The sequence below is a fragment of the Zootermopsis nevadensis genome, unplaced genomic scaffold, assembly GCF_977971745.1.
Source record: "Zootermopsis nevadensis isolate Lab colony 2312 unplaced genomic scaffold, Znev_1.0 Znev_ptg000021l, whole genome shotgun sequence".
Lineage (NCBI taxonomy): Eukaryota > Metazoa > Arthropoda > Insecta > Blattodea > Termopsidae > Zootermopsis > Zootermopsis nevadensis.
Window position 1 is genome coordinate 8,316,212 of NW_028259153.1, and position 21,860 is coordinate 8,338,071.

The window sequence follows — 21,860 nt, forward strand, 5'->3', positions numbered from 1 at the left end:
ATTGTGATCTGTGTATTTAGTTAACTACTTAGGTTTGACGTTCACACGGGCGATGAAGATGTCCATGGTGATCGCCTGGGTTAACACTAGATCGCCATGGACATAATTCACAAGAGTGTGATTTTTATGTTATTCACACAACTTTATGGAAAGAATCCCAATTCTGTCCTTGTTAAAATAAAATAGTTATGCTTATTTTTCAATTACATCCAGTCTACGTATAAAAGCTTCAGTTGGCCTACTTTATATATAACTGAAAATAAAAAGTAATTTTTCGTTGTTGGAGAGGATACATTGGTTTCCAAATTATTGGTCTGCGGACCCCGTGAAATTCAAAATTTACTTTTCGGTGTTACTCGACAGTGTTTCGAAATAAGTTAGTTATTTCATTGCGTATATGATGACAAATGTAGAATTGTGAAACATTGTAGTAATAATAGAACATTTTCTTTTATATGCTTCTTTGAGGTCTGATTGGAATGTGTCCTTTTGTCGATTCCAATAAAGTTGATAATTGTCGAGTTAAAAAAAATGTGTAGCATTTTAAATACATAGATATATTGTCAATCTTTCACTATTCTAAATGCAGAATGGACGGGGAAATGTAGAATATGAGGAAGAGAGGAGAAATAAATAAATAAATACGTGCACACATGCACAATTTTATTCAAAAAACGAAAAGGGAAAAGACCGCTTGGAAGACGTAAGGTGCAGATGGGAGGATAATATTAAAATTGACAGTATGTGTATGGATGTAGGCTGAATTAATTTTTTATGAGGATGGGGACCAATAGCAGGTCCTTGTCAGGACAGTGATGAACCTTCATGTTCCGAAAAGGACAAGGGAATTTGTAGTAATTCTGCAAGGTTATTTGCGCCTAAATAATGACTTTGCTCTGTACAGTTAGTTTTAGTTAGCTTTTATTAAACACTTGGATTAACACTTACAACTTCACTTTGTTTCTTGGGAATATTTAGTCTATGAAAAGAGTCTTTAGAACTGGTAATGTCTTCTGTATCAGAGTCTATAAAAAATATTAACCGTGTGCTGCTATTGCTGGCAGTAACTTGACGGTGCTGAGGCCTGGCTTGCTGTTTGTTATCCTGAATACAAAACAGATGGCGATTAAATAGCCGCCTGAAGTTTCTACTGGCAATATACAGTGCAAATGGGTTCAGGCAAGAATTAGATAAAATTAGGTAGTTCGTCACCTCATCAATGCACATGAACTTCATTTCATGTCTGTCAAGGTGGTAGAAAGACACTAAGAAGAACCAGATAGATCTTGGAATATGGCTGATCGCGTAAGTAATAGCCAGAGCAGTAACAACCTTGGCACTTCTGTACCGAGTTATTTCCTGGGTTTTGTAACGAAGTTCTCCAGGAATATTAAGTGCACTTTGTCTCAACTTCCGAGCTGTCATGACGCTGAACACGGCCATTGATATCGGAAGAACAAAACAAAAGAACACGAAATAAAATATATCGAGTACTTTAACAACAATTTGAGATTTTACTAACGGAAAACATACGCCGTTTGGGTACTCGAAAACTATGGAAGGTGGCAGTGAAAAAACTAGAGCTATGAGCCATACTGTAAGAATGAAGGTAAGAGTTCTGGCACGCGCTGATAATCTCTGCCGTGTCCTTGCTTTGCGCATGGTTGATGCGACTGCGCAGTAGCGCTGGACGCTCAGCGCTACAATAGATAGCTCGATAATTGTGTGATTAAGAAAGCGGAATGTAGCGAAGACCCTGCAGCCATAGCCACCTAGATACATCCACTGACTGTGGTACTTGGAGATGTAGTACAATGGTGAATTTATAAACAGGTTTACGACGTCCACTAAAGCGAGGTTGAAAATCATGATGTTGGGGGTTGTGCGAATTTTCTTGTGTTTTGCAAACACAAATATCAATACTCCATTACCCACCACACCCAACACAAGTATCACTAAATAAACTGTTGGGTACACGTAATATTGGAATATCATTTTTAACTCTTGTTTCTTGATGGCACTGACGTAGTCTTTGTGAATGCTTTCGTTCATAGTTTCTAAGTAAACTTTCCTTTCTGACACCACATGAAACGAATTGTTCAATGGAAACGTAAAGTAATTATTGAGGCTGAAATGAACTGATATGTCTTTCATGTCGTGTACGGCAACTTCCCAGTCATTCAAGTATGCTTCAGTTTCAAGGACAGATGACAAACTTGCACTGTAATTATGAGTGTCAAAATAAGTACGAATGTTTTTTTCCTCGACTTTGACAACCGTAGCCAGTCTGTGAATATTTTGAAGCTTACTCAAGGCACTTTCCAGTTCATTCGACTCACTAATCCTTGCCTGAAGTGAAGTTCCATCACTTAGTAAGACGTCAGACAGGTTCTTATTATTGGATGAAAACAACTGCATATAACTGATCCAAACTCGTCTTCTTGTCACGTAATTCTTTGTTAAATGTATGGCTTTTTGGCCAATATTAAGGTCGCCCGAATTTAAAAACTGTTCAGTGTAATTCCACGCTTCTGCCAGACTTTTGTTGAGCTGAACATCCTCTTCAATCAACGGTTTCAGGATACCTTGTGCACTATTTTTCCTATTTTCTGAGTTGGATTCAGGTGTTACGGACGTATTCTTGTTAGTATTTGTTTGATGTGAGTTATTCCTTATATCGCTTGAGAGTTCGTCGTGGTATTCAGGCACTCTATCCAGTTGATCTTTTTGCTGTGTGAAGACCGTGCCGTTTCTGGTATGTTCGTGATCATTTGAGAATTTCGTGTTCATATCCTGGCGCGTATTCAACGGCATTTTAAAGTTCGTACTAGTGTTTCTGAACTGATGTATATTTACGGATGGTTTGCTCTGTTGGGGACTTATTTTATGAGTTATATTTGTGGACTCTGTCACAGATTGTGATCCTTTCACATGGTCGTTTTTATCCTCCTCATTATCTGATTCACAGTTACGTCGAAATTCGGATGCGTTATTTATTTGGGAATGTCTTTGCTGTGTGCTGTTCAAGTAACTTGAACTACCCTCATAAAATAACTCGCAATTCATCACTTCCTCTGCTTGAGATTCGTGTATCAGTGTCGTATTCTCGGAACTGAATAGAGAAGCGTTCACTTCCTTTCGACCAGTCACCACCACAACGGCTACGACCACAGGAACGTACATCTGTGGACAAAACAAACACAGTTTAGTATCACCTATTTGACGGATTTCCTACTATTTAGCTCAGTCAACCAAAATGGCTGACAGACAAATGGCCTCTCCACTGAGTTAATTATCTATCGTTAACGTATGTGCATTACTACCATTCCGTTCAGAATCTTTTATCTTCCTGTCTGTTCATCGACGTTTAAGAGGCATTTACATCGCCATGGCCTATGATTGATCTGAAAGACCCAGTAAATTTCTACCAGACAACATGGCGGAACATCCCAGAAGACATTTTCCGATCCAAATTAAGTTGTTTTTTTCCATTTTGTAATAATAGATGATCTTAATTTTTTGTTACAAAGAATAATAATAAAAACATTATTTTTCGTGTTTTAATTGTAAATATTATAAGCATTTTAGAGCTTATAATTAACCAGCTAGACGTGAGACAGCTAAGGGTTAAAATTGGGGACGCTCTTTTATCCAGCTTTTCGAGTGTTAAAGGTGGAAAAAATGTGGTTAAACCAAAACATTCTGTGGAGCGTTTAAAACGACTCCCGCTTGCTGCATTTACAATGTAGGCACTATGAAGGGTGAGACAGCTCGGAAGCAGAACGTCACTGCCAGGGATTTTCTTCTGTTGCTTAGAGGTGTAGAGGCGGTTTAAAAGTAAAGTCAGTCTGCCGTTCACCAACCAACCACAGGGCTCGTTTATATTCCCTTGTACGGAAATTCATAATGTAAACATTTAATTTCAATTTACCGCAGTACGTCCAATTTCAGTGTCTCTTTTATCGTGATAAAAAGATCAAAACGGAATTATATTTTTATGGAGCCAGAATGTAATGAAGTTGGTGTATAACTGTGGGGGAAATGTGTGTTTTTGAAAAATTGTATAAGGCCTCAAAGTATTGTGCTCATGTACAGAGTGACCGTACTGTTATTTTCATCTCAAAGGTTAGAGTGAATGATATAAGGTAGGGATTAAATTAAATGTTTTAGGGATGATCTCCCAACGGACTTTTATGGGAGTCCATAAATATATGAACAACAGACATCAATAACCAGCAAGTCAGTTAATATTTACGGAAATCAACTTGAAAAGAAAATAAAAAACAGAAAGAGTGATTTAAGGTCTCCAGTTTGTGTTCTAATGGAAATGAGTTGTGTCGAAATACATCATTTGCTCCAGAGAGCGAAGTCCTAGTCGAGAAGTTAATAGTCGATTGTCAGGAAACTGTCCAGAAAAATTAAAAATATATTCTGAAAGTGGCGACACTGATAACAATAAATGAAAACGAAGCTATGGTGGCGCCTAAGGTCGAGTCTTCTCATTTAATTTAGCTGAAAAAATAATTACAAATTTTGCGATTTGCAAACATTTTCCTACAATAAATTGTGTTATCGTTCAACACTAAAAAGATCCATTCCTACCAATTTTTACGGAACATACTACGCTAATTATATCATATAGACTTAACAACTCACAAAATGTCCCATATATAAAAGATTCTATAATAAAATATTTATACAAAATGTTGTGGCGTTTCCGTCGCGATTTTGGCGGCTATCCATCTAGTGAGCAGACTTGATATTATATAACTCAATATAGCACTACGCGGTAAAATCTGCTCATGAATACTTTCACTGCTATAAGACGCCGTCTGAAACTAGCCGTCGAGCCAAATAATGACACCATTTCCGTCTTTCTGCGTATACATACAATTACTTAACTTTACAACAGCACGCTTTTCACGCGAAAGGCAGAACATGATTTTGAAATGTATTTCTATGATTGATAACTTATCAAAAAGGATGTTTCTCCATGAAATTATATTTGACAGGCCTAAGTGGTTCAGAACGTTTGAAAACAAGTGTACTGAGGAATATTTTTGGACCGTTGATAGAGAAATTAAGAAAAGTAAAAAAAATTATGACTAGGGTCTTTATAATTTGCAATATTCACCACATTTGTTACGATAGTAAAATCAAAGGGGATGATGCAAGTAACATGCATGGGAGAGATGAGGTACGTATAATTTTAGTTGAAAAACCTTTTGGGGAAAACAGTTACGAGTTGTATGGATATATGATAATATTAAAATGGTTCTTAATTATGTATGATGAGATTGTGGATTGGATTAATCTAACTCGAAATACGAGAGCGACAGATTATTGCGAGCACGGTCATGAACTTCCGGTTTAGTATAATTCTGCCAAAGCAACTATAAGCTTCTTCTTAAATCACATGATGTTTTGATACTAAAATTTATGACAAATAAATATATTAGGCCTACACCACACGCCCCTCTTGGTGATACGGTGTAAACTTTGTGAGTATTCTTTAATATAGTTCGTTTCCATTACCTGTTAAGTTTAATTGATTACATGTTGTTGATCTGATAGGCATTATTACCATGTTAAATAATAAATGTCTAAATGTGGGTCAATTTTTAAAAAGCGTCGTTTTTGGAAGTCAATTAATTTGCCATTAAAATGATTTCAGTTGACCTACACAGTGGAGAGGCCTCTCGCTAGTATCGGCAACGTTTAGAATGTTACACGTACGTTATCTGTGAAAATGAAACAAAGCGACAGGCTATTCATACAACACTCATATATATTGCCACTTAAGCAAAGGTCCTCATACCTAAGCGGAAAAAATTTGTTGAACATCTGCAGAGAAATAAAAAAAGCGGAAGAAATTTTTTAAAGAGAAAATACAATTTTTGTATTAGTCTGCCCTCTGTTTTTACGAGTCACAGACGAGCAGACGAGTTATTATTCTGAGCCCCATTCATAAGTGTACATGTGGCATAATTGTTTTTTTCTGTTAATATTAATTCGTGGATAATGATTGAATCTTTACACAACGCGTGACCTCGTCGCTTAGATTCTACTTTTTTATTTTGTTGCTGACAGATGTGAGGTTAGAGTTAGAACACGGCGCTTATATGTGGTGGAAAGAGACAGAAACAAATAAAAAAAGAAGAAGAGAGACTCGCGTGCTGAGATCTCGTGCTTCTGATTCTTCAGTAACAACTTTTTACAATATTCCATTTTCTCCGGATTTGATATTAATCAGAAAGATCTTTTCAATGAATATAAATTTGTAGCAAGAACTGTTAATACTTACCAGGGAACAGACTATGCTCAACATCGTGTGTTTTTCCTCCACGTGATGTTACGGCACATCACCGGTCCCAGACAACCGTTGCAGCACGATGAATTCCCAACTCTGTACTGTACCAACATCCGCACACATGCTATTATAGACTTTTCTTGCATACAGGCAGTTTATACACTCTGGTTTAAAATGTCCCTAGGCACTCAACCTATAACCTTACAGTTAACTGAAACTAGTTTATTCTTCCTTGTCCCCCCTCCACCATATTGGTAAGACTCACAGGCGTTGACGGTGGAATCCCCCGAGCTGACTAATAAGTAGATATAATACATTACTGTGAATCCCCATGCGTGACTGGACTTGATTATATCGGCAGTACTTCATATAAGCAGCTTCGTTCCTATTTTGGAACTTGTAATTTGAAAGGGAAACATCCTTGTTTGTTATGATATTGTCAAGCGGATATGCACGCTTCATTCGCACGTTTTCTAAACAGGATGTTTGGAAAACGTCTCTCCTTTACACACTTATTATTGTTTACGAAAGTGATAACTTGGATTATATATCTCTAATTGTGCGTTCTGTTCACGAGCCCTTGATATGGATGTTATGTCTATCAGTCTGTAAATATGTTTATCACAAAACCATTGAATATATTTCGATTAAATCTTATATTGAAGTGTTTTATTGAGCGTACTAAATTCGGTTTATATCAGTCTAATATACATCCTACGAATAAAAAATAAGTCAGTTATATATAATGTATGTTAATATGATTAGCTTTGCACCATTTCATTTGTTTTTGCTATAAATAAGCATCAAGGCCAATGTCTCAAAGAATTAACTTGGAAAACATGAGTAGTTCAAATTGGAATGCGTTCTTTTATATTTATTTGTTTTCGTTACGTAATTTTTGCAAGATCAATGTCGTATATCATATGGTCACATGACAGTGAAGTTGTAATACGTTTTACATTCAGAAGGTCACATCTCAGTTGTGTTGAATGTTGTATTAAACGTTTAACAAAAATAGCGCGATGTATTACGGAAGAATTTACTTTCTTTTTTCCAAATACGTTCTGCGCTGTACTGGACATTCTTTTGTTCTGTATTTTTGTGTACAAATGATCTGAGCTGTTTCAAATACTCATTTAACAAAAGCTAAACGACACATGGAAATGAAACTTACATCGTTGGAACAACTTCTTATTTGTCACACTTATTTCAGTCTGTAAAGCTTGCGAGAATGATACATCGCATTCCAATCCTGTTGAACACTTTCAGTTGTTTGAGGTAGATTTGTTTATACGACTATACGACATTCCGCCAGCTTTAAGAGTACTCCCATAATCAGGGGACTCGTCATTAGACTGACGGATATTTTACTGATTATATTTGTTTTGATTAGTGGTAACAAAATTAATAATCACAGTATTCTTGGCTCGACTCTTACTGTTGTAATTAACCTTTAAAGTCCAGCGGTAAATACATGTACCTCTTGCTTTAAAATGAGCAACTCTGTATTTTGCCAACAGAGCAAATTAATGAGTTTGGTATGGATTTCACATAAAACATCTATTACCGCTGTAAACAGCAATAATCGATTGATCTTTGTAATGGACGTGCGTTGTGTTTGCTTTGATTTAAGAATTTAATTTTTAGATGTTTGGCTGCGTGTCGGGCTTCAAAGTGATAATTTAGTAAATAAAATCATTAAAAAAAAGTATGTCAATTTAATGTAAATCAGTAACCTGAAGACACTCGGCACTAAATCCCGAAACTGTGTAGGCCTATGATACGTTTACCTCAGAGAATGAATGACGTCAACATAATTAAGTTACGTTGGTCAGAAGTTTAATTTTGTGTTCGCCAGATTGGGCCACGCCCGGATTGCTTCTCGTCTAAAATGTACCTTCATTTGTTTGATGTCATTAAGCAACGACCTTTGTTTGTCAGTGACCTCATTTTGTTATGTAAGTGCTACAAGAGTGATCCAGGGCAGAGTGGAGTTCTGTGATGTCACAGAAAATGAAATCTAGTCACTAAACACAAAAGGAGAAAAAACACCTTTGGATATCTATACAATAATATACTAAAATTTTTCATTATATCACTGAATTGAAAGTATTTTGCTCAGTGACGTAACTTGATTTTCACTTTGCCATCTTAATAAGGAGAATTTTTCAGAACTGGGTGGTCGCTCGACATAGATTTAAAATTCCCAAGAAGCGCAATTAAAGAAATTATTGCAGTGCATGTTTGGAAATTTCTTCTATACGTGTCGTGATTGGAAACAACAGTTAATCTTAAGACACTTCAGATAACTTGGTTAAAAAAAATCGGTCTGTAACTGGTGAGGTAACGTATGACGCTGTTGAAATCCAAATGACGATTTTGATAGTGAGAACGTGCTTCGCCTACTTTTGTTTTATATTTTAATGTGTAGTGTGGTGTTAGCAAGAACTATGAATTAATAATTACACCGTGAACCTATAAAACCTCATTATCCTGCAGCCGCCATGTTTGTAATTGTTACTGAATATGTAAGTATGCTTCTGCTGAATCTCCAGAAACAATTTTCGTATCCAGTTCCAGTGATTCGTTAGTTAAACTTATCGTAAACAAATAGAAGTCGAATTCACAACTCGAGATTTGTTGTAGGTTTTTCAAATTTGTTTGTTACGAAGGTAACATATTTTTCTAAGATGACTGCCTCATAAAATTCTTATTACTGCTGACGTTTTATTGAGCACTGACATTATATTTAATGTCAGCATGCTGCAGGCTTCTGCTTTAATTTGTGTTCCTCCCTTGTCAATAATTGTTAATTCGATATTTTGTGTTATAAATGTGACATGTTACACAAGTGTTTTCTTTTTCTGTATTTTACAACACAAATTTAATCTATCCAATACAAAGTTGAACATTCAAGCCGTTTAAAGAAACAAATGAAAAGAATTTTATATAATTTCCATTAACTCCATTTAAGACGAAATTCTTATGGGTAAACATGGGATAGTAATTTTTTTTAATAATAAGGGGTTGCCTTTCAGAAAGTTTAAGAACCGTTGACACAGTGATCGGTAAAGCTACCATCCAGTCGATTCGGGGATACGATCCAAGAACCTTTGAACAGAGTCAAATTGACTAATCGTCGCGGTAGTCCATTCGATTTGTCCTTACTAATTCATCCAGATGGATGACACGGTCGATAATGTGACCGCACAGAGGGTGCGATATGTGTGTGTATGTCCGCTCCGTCATGCATCTTACGTCATTAGTGGCACATGTGCCACGTGGACTTGTAGGTAGATCCTAACCCAGAAGACAGCCATCTTCAAATCCTTTACGTGTCGGAGAGACATACTGTCTTGATCTTCAAAACCTTGAAGATGAAGACAGTATGTATTTAAAACTCAGAATACCAACATTGACAAGGATAATAGAAGTCTCACTTTCCTTTTCAAATAATGGCAGTTGACCAGGGGTGGTCAATTATTTTTATTTGTAAGCCGAAGTGACGGCCGAATAGGGAACGTTCGATAAAAACCGAAAACTTCCTACCGGTTATTCACGCCGAATGAACTTGTGGTATAAGTGCAGCAGAAGACATTAACTTGACATGGTGGAATTTCGGGTTCTTACGGTGATGGTCGCCCTGATGATAATTGAGGCAGCTGAGAGTCTGCAAACTTCTGTCACACTACACGGCGCAACATCCCAGACAACAGTGACCATCATAAACTAAAACGTTATTAATAATTAATTAATTCAGACAAGGTATCTTAAACTGTGGCTGGTGTCCTCGTGTTTAGACACGCATAAACCGAGTGACCTCACTCGACTTTCATACACAGAGCAGCAGGTATATCGAACTCTGTCGGGATGAATGCTTCTTGACAAGCTAATAGTCGCTCAGCTAGTTAAACAATTTTCTGCTGTTTATGGAAACCGGAGTTCCATTACCGTATTCACAATAACTTGTCACTGGAACTTGCCCTAAATAAAAAATCCGTCCAAATCGGAAGCTCGTTTACACTTCGTAAGGTGTTATAAATTTTTTCTCTCAGCCACCACATTTGAGGACCACCCCATGTCGGTTATCTGTGAGTGCTTCTTTGAAACATTGCATTTATCCTCCATACCTGAGGACGTGATATGCCACGGCGACATATAATTCACTTATGAAATTAAAATCGTAAAAAAGGCCACGTGTAATAGGAAACAGTTTTATTTTCGTCAATATTACGATTTGGCCATCTGTTTATTTTTCTGTTTGTTCGTTGAAATATTCTTTTTGTTTATTTCTCTACATGTTTACTTATGCATTTAATTCCTACTTTTTGTTTTTATTTCTGTTTATTATTAATTTATCGATTTTACAGTATTTTCCCAATCTTATGGGAAAGTAAAAATTTATAAATCGTATTATTAATAATACTTGAATATCGCCCCGAATCAAAGTTTACCCACCCTACAGGTAAGGAAGAGGTAAATTTGATTTTCGTGCGAAACAAAGACGAATGCTGTTCTTGTGTCACACGTATGAGAAACTTCATATTTCAGCTTGTTAAAAGGTGTTTCTTCTTGCAGCCAGGAGGCGCTGGTGGGTGTCAGTGGAGTAGGGGCTGGTGAGGAGTCGCAACCGGGTAGCAGTCGAACCCTGAACCGCTCCCCAAGTGCGGATGACAAGTTCTGGGTACCGCCCAACCTCAAACGACAAGCAAGCGTTTGCCAAAGCGAAAACGCAGATACTTCAGGAGGTAAGTTCCCACTGCCACGGTTTAATATGAACGTCTTTAATATGATCGCCTTCAGAAGCACACAGAATACGAATCTTCCACAATACGACCCTTTCTTTATAGAATTTGATATTCCTTTTCGGTGAAAATTTGAAGTGTCGTCTTCCGGTTTATAATGAGGTGTAGTCTTGTAGGTAGTTACCGACGTTTTGGAGGAACGTATTGCATCTATCTTCAGAACATTTCTACACTATAGATGTATGCGACAGTTCCCTCATTTCCTCACTACGTATTCCTAAAATTTCCACCGCCTCTTTTCCTCAACCACGTGGTATTCTCCCATTGGATAGCAGCGCCAGTCCGTCAGTTGCCTTCAAATGGTCGAAATGCAAGGAAGTCTTTTTTCATCAGTGTAATGAGTGTTCATTGTCAACACTACCGGGAATAACGTTCTTATTTAATTTGTAACGTTGCGTAAAGGGACGCATTTACCGATTCTCCCGTGGCAAACAAACCGACAGTATCTCGTCTGGTGAACCGTTTCCATGACGCAGCATCAAACATGAGGAAGACAATGAATATGCATCACTGTACGCGGTGGGCATTTCAAACACTTGTTTAAATGTTCTTTTCAAATTTCAGTGTAATTTGTTTTTCGACAATTAGAACGTGTTAAGAATGTATTGCGTGACTTTTTGGTCATCCTGAAACAAATGTAGCCTGGAAATGGCCAGTAAGGTACCCACAACAGATGTTTATGAAAGGAGGATTATAGCTTATGACGGCTGTAATTACAAAGATGACTGTCTTCTAGATTGTCGCGCTATCAATCATCAGGGCGATGAGTGATCGCCCTGATGATGAAGGCAGCAAGGACCTCTGGTAAACTTCTACCAGACTACACGTTGCAACAACCCAGAAGACATTCATCCTCTGTTACCATCTCCTGGTAACAGTAGTATGCAAATTTACATTTGTCTTAATCATCATATTTAATTATTGGAGGCATGATTTCTTTTCGTCTCTTTTTTTATTAACCACCGTTGAATGCATTGTAAAAAATTTTGTATTCGGTCTCTGAAATTTGTGATTTTCACGTCGGTCAAAAACGCGATGATGGTATTCTGAATTGTAACGCCGTGTGAATTCTCGTTACAATCCACAAGACCAAAATCAGCTCGATATTGGGGACTGTTATTAAAATGTGCCGAAAAATTCCGATTTTGATTCCAGCTTCGAAGGGTTCATCTTTTCCTTCTCTTGCTGCAGACGACTCAATACCAGGGACCCCTAGCAGCCCCCATGGTTATTCGGCGAGTTCCCCTTCCACACAGCAGCAGTCGTCACAGGCAGACACGAACAACATTACTACGCGATCCGCCGGCGCAGTGGCGCCACTAGCTCTGCCACTGGTGCGAAGCGACAAGCATGTAGTGCTCTCAACAACCAGTATCACACGGCCTCGTGTATCCTCCATGCACACGAAGCTGGACCACACCAAAATAGACACTTCCCTATACCAGAAGGTAGGCTACATGGCTGCCGATATGCTTCAGCGCGTTACATAAACACAAACCATTCCTGACCTAACCGCAGATAATTCCATATATCCTCGATACGCAAAAAGCTGGACCTCGGAATTTACTGTATGAAACCGACCTGCCCGTCCTTTGACGTCCAGTTCATTACACAACCAAAGGAAGTTATAAATATTTCTTTGTTTATTATTATGCGCTGCAGCGTGATTTTAACCATGTTTTGTGTCCAGTCACTGTTTCACACACACCGAACAAAGTTGTTTACTGTCAGTTCATTTGATGAGGCGTTTGGCATACGTCAGATGCAAGATTGAGGTTCATTTGTTTTATTACAGCAAAGTATTTTAACCATTCATCACAAATGAGGTGCGTAAAATACCGTATATTAAATTTCAAGTTATTAAGAGACGCAGAAATTCAGAGGCTATGTGGCTTAATGTTGAATGAGATGGTTATGAATGGTGAATAGGTACGGATTTGGAAGGATACGTCTTGATATGTTTGTAATTACTATCTCGGTATTAGCTTGTGGAAACTGAATACAACCACGAAGAACCTCAGTGAGGACAACAGGTAATTCGATCGAGATTCAAAACAGTTACTTCATGAATAGAAGCCAGGACCCTCACTCCCGCCAGACTGTTAAATACGAAGATAAAATTGTGTACCGATGTTAGGAGGAAACCGGTTGAAGGTAGGATCCAATAGCGGATATTACGTCAATGCTGGTAGTGCAAATAGGACCAGAAATGAGTGTGTAATTCCAACACTTATTATTCAATTCACATTTTTTTAAACGGTACGAAGTATAAATATTTGTCAAGAAACAGTTTGGTTATAAAATTATCGTATATAAACACTGACCTCTACTTATTTAAATGCAGGCTTTAATGTGTTGCTAGCATAATTGCCCTGTGTTGCCAAAAGGTTAGCATTTTTTAAGGATTGTTTCATTATTAACACGTATATGAAGTCTCAGTTTTATTAGTTTGTTAAAGCCAGCAACGTAAACCCCAAATCAGGTAACGATGACGTTTATTCGGCGATTAATTCCCATTTTCATCTTTATAAGTAGATTTTCCTTCGAAAGAGTGACTGTCATTTTCAGCTCGGCTGACCGGAAACTAACATTTTAATGGAGCATGCAATGCAGTTAGAATGTTCAGTTATTAAGTAACTTGTGGATCCTTTGGTTTCCGTGGGAATGTTTCGTTTTGAAATAAAATATTATTCTGCACAAACGTTGTGGTTGCTAAAAATGCCATACACGATTGTATGAACTGAATGCTGCCAACTGTTGGCAATTGATATCGATTAATTCCACCTACGAGGTGCGATCGGAAGGTTTCCAGACTGCGCGTATAAAAACCCGTACACTTATCTCAGGTATTAAATTCATCCATCACCCTCGAAGTAGTTCCCCTGGGAGTGAACACAACGATCACAGCGCCGCTGCCAAGCCTGTAAGCATCCCTGGAAATCTTTCTTTGTCAGCCTGTCAAGCACCATCTGCGATTCTGCCTGAATCTCTTCTATCGTCTCAAATCTCCTTCCCTTTAGCTGAATTTTCATCTTTGGGAAGAGGAAGAAGTCACACGGAGCTTAGAAAGGAAGTTGGGGTCGGTTCTTGCAAGATCTTTGAGCTCCTGACAAACGAGAAGTCGATTCTGCTTCTGGTCCTCAGACAGGAGCCTTGGCACAAACTTGGCTGCGATGCGTCGCATGCGGAGTTCTTCCTTTAGAATCGGCTGACAGGTCCCATAGCCTATCCCAACAATGTCGCACAAGTCGTTGATGGTACGACGTCGATCTTCGTGAATGGCCTGCCGAATCTTCGTAACATTTTCGGGCGTTGTGCTCGAAGATGGTCGTCCAGAACGCTCGTCATCATCGACAGAGGTTCGGCCATTTTTAAAACGTGAATGCCACACAAAATTTTGTGCACAACCCATTGCGGACTCCCCAAATGCTTGCTTTAGCATTTCATAGGTTTCCGTAGCCGTTTTGGCGAGTCTTTGGCAAGAGATTCAGGCAGAATCGCAGATGGTGCTTGACAGGCTGACAAAGAAAGATTTCCAGGGATGCTTCCAGGCTTGGCAGCGGCGCTGGGATCGTTGTGTTCACTCCCAGGGGAACTACTTCGAGGGTGATGGATGAATTTAATACCTGAGATAAGTGTACGGGTTTTTATACGCGCAGTCTTGAAACTTTCCGATCGCACCTCGTATAACGAGTTCGAGAAAAGTTCGATTATGACGACTTGCGACCAGGATGACATAAGCGTGATTATTATGGTTATGAAATAAGAAATGTTTGACTTCTAGAAATAGAACACTGAATTTATTCCATTGTTTGTGAATTTACAAATGCGCCTCTTTCTAAAAACAATGTTTTATTTTATATTTGCAGCCATCCCCGTCTCGAACACCCAGCAGTCCCGAAGATATACGTGGCTCCATCCAGCTGACTCTCACTTACGACCCCGCCGCTGGTATTCTCACAATAAGACTGATAGAGGTAAGACTGTTATTGAAACCATAAATATACTCTGTGGGGAAAATGCAGAGTTGTTGAATATTAAGCTGGGTGATATTTGCAATATATTTGTCAGTGGCCTTTAAAAAGTTGGTGAAAACATTACAGATTCTACTGTACATGTAAATAAACAGTATTTTGTATGGTATCTGAATATCCTCAATTTTTTAATAACAAGAACATATTTTATTGCTTCACGTTTAGTCTCATAATATTTTTTTTTATTTTAATTAAATAATCAATATTAATAAATGTAATAAATATTACAATACTTTTGAACGTCACAACAAATTTGTAAATGAAAAATCAAAATGGCCGTTAATGAAACAGGTGTCTGGAGTCACACCACTATACCTCTTCGCTGTATACGGCGTGGTGTGTCATCAAAAGAGCGCAAAATCACCACACCAGAGTAGTCAAAATAATTCAATATGTGATTCTAAAAACACGACGTGAAACTTCCCGGTTACCCGCCACTTACAGTGAAATTCGTCGGAATTTCCTCTTCTCCCTACCGCCCTGAAGCCTGTTTATTGGCGTCAGTTTTTGTCCAACCTGCATAAGCGTCAAGTTTGTGTATTAGCGCTCGGCTGCTATATTTTGTTTTCATTTAAATACTGTACGGTTACAATGAGCGGTCATAACACTAGCCTTATAATCCTCAGGTCTCGGGTTCGATTCCCGGCGGTGCCCGAATTTATAACTTGTGTTGGCCAAGGTTGTGGTTTAGGCAACACGGAGTTTTCCTCCGGGGGTTCCCCGGTTTCTCCGTGGTATCCCAACAATTACTCCATTCACAAACAGAAGAAGGCAATGGCAAACCACTTCTGGATCATCTGCCAAGAACGTATATGAACAGGGCCCTGACAACCTGAAGAGGATGGAAGGATCCTGTTCATAATATATGGACCTGTCGTCAGACAGAACACTAAATAAATAATAAGATGACGTGGTGTAGCGGTTAGAACGCTGGCTTTGTAATCCTGGGGTCTCGGGTTCGATTCCCGGCAGTGCCCGAATTTATAACTTGTGTTGGACAAGGCCGTGGTTTAGGCAACACGGAGTTTTCCTCCGGGGCTTCCCCGGTTTCTCCGTGGTATCCCAACAATTACTCCATTCACACACAGAAGAAGGCAATGGCAAACCACTTCTGGATCATCTGCCAAGAACGTATATGAACAGGTCCCAGTCCGAGAAAAGGATGGAAGGATCCTGTTCATATGGACCTGTCGTCAGACAGAACACTAAGTAAATAAAATTAAATACTGTACGGTTACAATGAGTGGCAAGGTTATCTTGCTTTGTGATAGTTACTGTGGTGTAAATTAACTGGAAAAGTGCTGCACGGTGGTCTAGCGGTTAGAACGCTGGGCTTGTAATACTGGGGTTCCGGGTTCGATTCCCGGCGGTGCTCAGATTTACAACTTGTGTTGGACAAGGCCGTGGTCCAGGCAACACGGAGTTTTCCTCCGGTTTTTCCGTGGCATCCCAACAATTTACTCCACTTTCATCATCATTTCGCGAAAAGGGGGTCACAGCAGTCCCGGTAGAACCCATGTACTGATGGGTCGTGAATCCTGCTAACCAAGAATGCACACCATGCTGAATTGTGGTACTGGATACGAAAAAAAACTGCAAGAAAATTAAGGAGGCGTTTTAAATAATGCGCCAAACCATTCTTCATTTATTATCGATTTCGCTGAAAATATAAAAGTAATATTTTTGCTGGAGCCTCTTTATCGAGACGTAATTGCTGCCTTCAAGACTACTACTACTACGAGAGACACATTCGCTCAGACCGAGCGTCAAAGAGTTCTGGAAAGCATTCAGTATAAAGCATGGCATCGACATAATTGTAGAGACATGGGGAAATATCATTGGCGTTTGTTGAATCGAGTATGACGTAAGCTTCTACCTCATGTTGAGCTCTTGAATAAAAAAGGAAAGACATTTATTTAAATCTGACGAATCTAAAGCCACCGAAAAATTAGTGTCATCGACTTCAAAGACCACCGATGGACTGTAGTCGATAACACTGATTTGTGTAAGGAGATTTTTCCATAACGCGGTGCTTTACCAGGAATGCAATTGTCACGTATTAGGAGAAATGGCTGTTCGCTGTTCTAGCCATAGAAAAGCTCAAAGGACTAGGGGAATATGTTCCTTCGTGGACATGATGGACCTGCGGAATCCTTAAATAAGGGGAATTATGCAGAGTTTCTGCTGTACATTGCCGATTACGACTCTGTACTATACCTAAAACTTCAGTTGTGAAGATGGCAGTCTTCTGAGTTGCTGCTGTGCCGTGTAGTCTGGTAGAAGTTTACTTATATAACTATCAGAATTTTGTGATGACGTCAATGAAAAGAAAAGGCATGGTTCTAAGCTTGGTTTCTAAGCTGTTTCCAATGCTGACTTGTTCTGGAAGCATTTTTTGGCATTCTACTTGCACAGTTGTGCCTTGACGTTCTACGAGGTTGTTGGATATTGTTTTAGAATAATCAACAGTGTTAAATACATTATAAAGGAGCATGGTCTGACGAGTTTGAGAAAATCCGTGATGTGTTACCAACGATGAGTCTGTGGAGACTCGAAGAAATGGAGAACTAAAGACCCTTCTGTCGTATGCAGGAAACTGCTTAATCATGTAATAGACAACCGGAATGTTCAGTTAAATTAAATACTTGGAAATTTACAAACGTTTGCATCTTTAACACTTCTGAACACGGATAATCTTTGTCATACATCTTGATGTTCGAATACGACACTGTCGATTAATAAAACTTCTCGTACCCACACCAGTTTCAAATTTATCATGGTTTTTCTCAGTTATTCCAGGCAAATGTAATACGAAAAATTTGGCCATCTGTTCGCTTTTAAGAAAACGTCAGTAGAATTATTTAGTGTGCATTTCCTTCGTTGTAAAGGACAATTTTCCAGAGTTTTATTTTATTGGCTACTTGAAAATAAAAATATTATCAAAAGACATGTCTCGATTTTAGCCCTTTAAGGATTAGCCATTTCAATTTCGAGCTTCCTAAAAAAGAAATAAACAACTTACTTGGTTTTTGAAATGTCTGTTATTGCTCAACCACAGACATTTTTATGAAATTCTGAAAAGTCGCTGACATTATTTGATAAAAAAACATATTCAATCCTGAAAAGAATCACATTTTTAAATGAGATATCTCATCTTTAACCACTTGACGTGGCTGATAGCCCAAGAGGATTATATTGTATATAGTCGCCGTGAAAGCTCAAGATCATACATATAAAACCTTACCTTATTATGACAGTGGTTACTACTACTGCTTGGTAATTAGGAGGTCCACTTCATTGAACTGTTTTTTCAGGCACACGACTTACAGGCTCGAGACTTTAGTGGGACAGCTGATCCATATGCCAAGATCCGGCTGCTCCCAGATAGAAGCAACGTCTGGCAAACTCGCATTCATAAGAGAACCCTAAATCCAGGTTTGTATCCAAATATTTGTCGCATGTCAAACTCATAGATTTAAATTACATCATTACAGGACAATTTTAACTCCTCTAATTCCATAAATAAATAGAAATTTGTCTAAAATCTAATGCAGTAATGATTCCATGGTTTGTAACTCGGTATGACGTAGATCTGGGATTAGCATATTTTTATTTATCTGTTTCAGCTACTTAGTTTGATCTGTGAGATCTCTTTCTTACCTGGTCTTTGCCATATTAGGTGTTTGAAACAAAAAATTATAAAATTACACCAATTAGCATCTTCTTGTACACCTGTATGTAACAACTCGAGAACTATGAAACAAATTTTATTAAAATTTGTCAGTATATACCAGTTTTGGTTGAAATTCGATAACTATATTGGGCACTTCACATGAAGAACATGTGCTTCTGCATGAGAAAGTAACTGATAGGGAATCCCCCACCTGGTGTATCCCAGCCGTGTAACCATATGGGAGAATCACTAGGAACCTACCATCTTGACATCATCTGCAACCAGATTTGTGTCAGATATGCCGTCCATACAAAGGTCACCGACTCTCAAAATTCTGACACAACTGGCATCGTTCACACGGGCAAAGGCCAAATTCTGGAGAATGCACTAGCACAATTTACTATGCATATATTTCCTAACTTATTATACTCATAACTGATAATTTGTGAAAAATTCATATTATAAAAATGAGATAGTATAAAACAGTTTTTTATTATCTTCTTTTTTCGGTTTAACAATGTTTATACATTTTCCGGTACCCTTTACGGGTCCCCAACTTTTCAGCTGACTTGATCTATGGACATTTTGGTAGGACTCCTTTGACGAGAGATCGGCCCGTCGCAAGGCCTTTACCTATTTACAGGACAACATAACACAGAAAAACATCCATGGCTTGAGTGAGATTCGAACCCACGGTCCCTGCGACCAAGCGGCACGAGACCCACGCCTCAGACCGCGCGGCCACTGCGGTCCCCCAGTTTTTTATTATTAACCATATAAAATCTTTATGATGGCGCAAATTTCTTTTATTTGTCTCCAGCTATACCATTATATGTGTGTGTATTGAACTACGTGTCACCGAGGCACAATTGTTATTGGCTACCAAAGATTATCTCATGAATCTACAGATAAATCTACAGAGTGGATGGGAAGTAAGTAGGCATTAAATAATTATCTTTGCATTGGAAATATAGAGGTTATAACCATTTCTCAATGCCTACTTATTTCCCACCCACCCTGTAGAAATTAAATTTTTATGTCTTCTTTGAAAAGTTGGTAGTCACGTGCTTAAAATATTTGCTTGTTCATAGAATAACAACCTGTTATTTGAACCTATTTTTAACTCATTCTTGTAAATTCAGAATGATTAGCTAGAAAATATTAATTTATGGATTTAAAATATTGTCCCTTTAGTAAGACGATAAATAATGTATGAATGTGAGGACCGGATTTTCCTTGTGAAGGTGGTAATAATCCTTCAAGTTCCATAACAAGCAAGAATTTCTTGACTAGTTCATAAAATGCATTGAATTTTTCCTTAACCAATGTTGTCCCAACTGGCAGTTCAGATTCCAGCTTAATCACAATTATTCCATGGGTTTTCTCAGTAATTATAATTAAATTTTAGTCAGGTGTTTATCCATTCATTTATTTACACAGATAGTGTGATGGGACTATGGTGTGATAAAATCAATGTGCGAGGAAAAATATACAGAATATTTTACTCATCGAGTTTAACAACCCAACTTAGAGACAACGGAATGTGATTACTGTATGGCATATCTTCAACTGGTAAATCATTATTATACTTAGAACAAGCCAATGATGATTGTTTCCTCTATGTAGCAATTCTGTTGCTTTTTACTTTCTATCCAAAGAACGCAACTCTAAACTAACTAACTTTTTAATTAACTGCCCTACTACAACGTCTCATTAACGCTGTTTTAGCAGAAGTTGGCTGAATTAGCTCCTTGATGACAGATCCTACTCCACGAATTGAGTAATTAATTAAAATATTGTCCAGAATTTTCCTGACAGGATTTAATCCTGAAAATAAGCAATAATTTATGTGGTTTAAATTATGAAAATGTCAGATTTCAAATCTGGCTGAATCCACCACACTTCAAGGATTATAATTTTAACAACTCTCAAAATGTGAGTCCTAACAAAGAATATTTGCTGCGCAGTGTTCGACGAAGACTTTGTATTTGAGGTACGACCCACAACCATAGGTCGCCGTACACTGGAGGTCATTCTTTATGACTTTGATGCTTACTCCCGTCACCACAGTATTGGTGGCGTCAAACTTCCCCTAGCACACATTGATCTCTCTGAGAAAGTCACATTATGGAAAGGACTGAGCCCATGTTCTGAACAGGATGCAAAGGTCAGTAATAATTAACTACATTATAACCCAGAAGACCACCATTCACAGAATAAAATATCTTTTCTGCATTTTCAAAAAAATCTTGTATTTCTCACCAAGAAATTTCATTTCATTACATTAGAACTGATACTAGCATTTTCTCAGGTACATCATAATTGATTAGATTTATTACATAGTTAACAACAGTTTGTCAAATTCAGGGGTTATATAATATTGAAAGCAATTTGAGGATGACAACAGCTGATTGGAAAGATAATAAAAGGAACTAGTCGTGACTTGTTTCAAAGTAACGCTACGAAATGATTGAGGAAAACAATGTAAATTCTTACTGAGAATCACTAAACAGGTTGGTGTAGTGGCAACATTCTGCACTTGTGTCTGGATTGTATATTGTTTGAAGCTCAGTTTGATTTCTAGTTCTGTGGTATTTCTTAATTCATCCAAGCTAATTGCTTAAAAGAGGCTATGGCCACCTCTTTTCAGATGTTGGCATACTGACCATTTATGTTTATCTTCACATTTTATTTTATGTTTTATAATCCCTATGGCTAAAATAACATTGTTAGGTTACCTAATAATCAATTGATCAATTAGTACTTAAAACCAACTTCAATGACTGAACAAAACAATGTTATCTTTCAAATAACAAGTTGCATATAATTATGCACATCGATTTATCAAACCAAGTAAGCTCACTTATATAATTTTGACTCTGCAGTTTTATAAGTGCATTGAACTGTGTATTGTAGGCTGAACTTGGTGATCTGATGGTGTCACTGTGCTTCTTACCATCAGCTGAGCGTCTCACTGTTGTAGTCATCAAGGCACGGAACCTGCGCGTTGTGGATGATACACGCACTTCCTCAGGTAC

The 21,860-nt window shown here is 38.0% G+C and overlaps 2 protein-coding genes across 7 annotated transcripts in view; one reads left to right on the plus strand and one right to left on the minus strand.

Moving 5' to 3' along the window:
- Positions 1-21,860, plus strand: part of Sytalpha (Synaptotagmin alpha) — a 120,945-nt gene that overhangs the window by 94,717 nt on the left and 4,368 nt on the right. For 4 of the 5 annotated variants that reach the window (XM_087352294.1, XM_087352297.1, XM_087352295.1 and 1 more), the window contains 6 exons: positions 10,889-11,058; positions 12,271-12,563; positions 14,985-15,092; positions 18,464-18,584; positions 20,790-20,989; positions 21,739-21,856. In XM_087352294.1, coding sequence (XP_087208420.1) covers positions 10,889-11,058; positions 12,271-12,563; positions 14,985-15,092; positions 18,464-18,584; positions 20,790-20,989; positions 21,739-21,856 — 1,010 coding nt within the window. The remainder of the gene's footprint in view (positions 1-10,888; positions 11,059-12,270; positions 12,564-14,984; positions 15,093-18,463; positions 18,585-20,789; positions 20,990-21,738; positions 21,857-21,860) is intronic. The other variant, XM_087352298.1, reaches the window with a different exon arrangement.
- Positions 905-6,612, minus strand: LOC110834342 (uncharacterized). 2 transcript variants are annotated; one of them, XM_022073424.2, is made up of 3 exons: positions 6,305-6,612; positions 1,213-3,183; positions 905-1,104 (listed from the first exon to the last, which is right to left on the minus strand). In XM_022073424.2, exons 1-3 carry the CDS (start codon positions 6,326-6,328, stop codon positions 925-927), a joined length of 2,175 nt encoding a protein of 724 aa, XP_021929116.2. In that variant the 5' UTR covers positions 6,329-6,612; the 3' UTR covers positions 905-924. The 2 variants fall into 2 exon arrangements, with proteins under 2 accessions (XP_021929116.2, XP_021929095.2); XM_022073403.2 differs by having other exon boundaries at positions 905-3,183; positions 6,305-6,590.

Bases quoted from the DNA above. Each gene is read 5' to 3' on its own strand.
- LOC110834342 (XM_022073403.2), bottom strand. From the start codon at position 6,328: ATGTTGAGCATAGTCTGTTCCCTG. The intron at 3,184-6,304 runs GTAAGTATTAAC...TTTTGTCCACAG, and splicing joins TGAGCATAGTCTGTTCCCTG to ATGTACGTTCCTGTGGTCGT.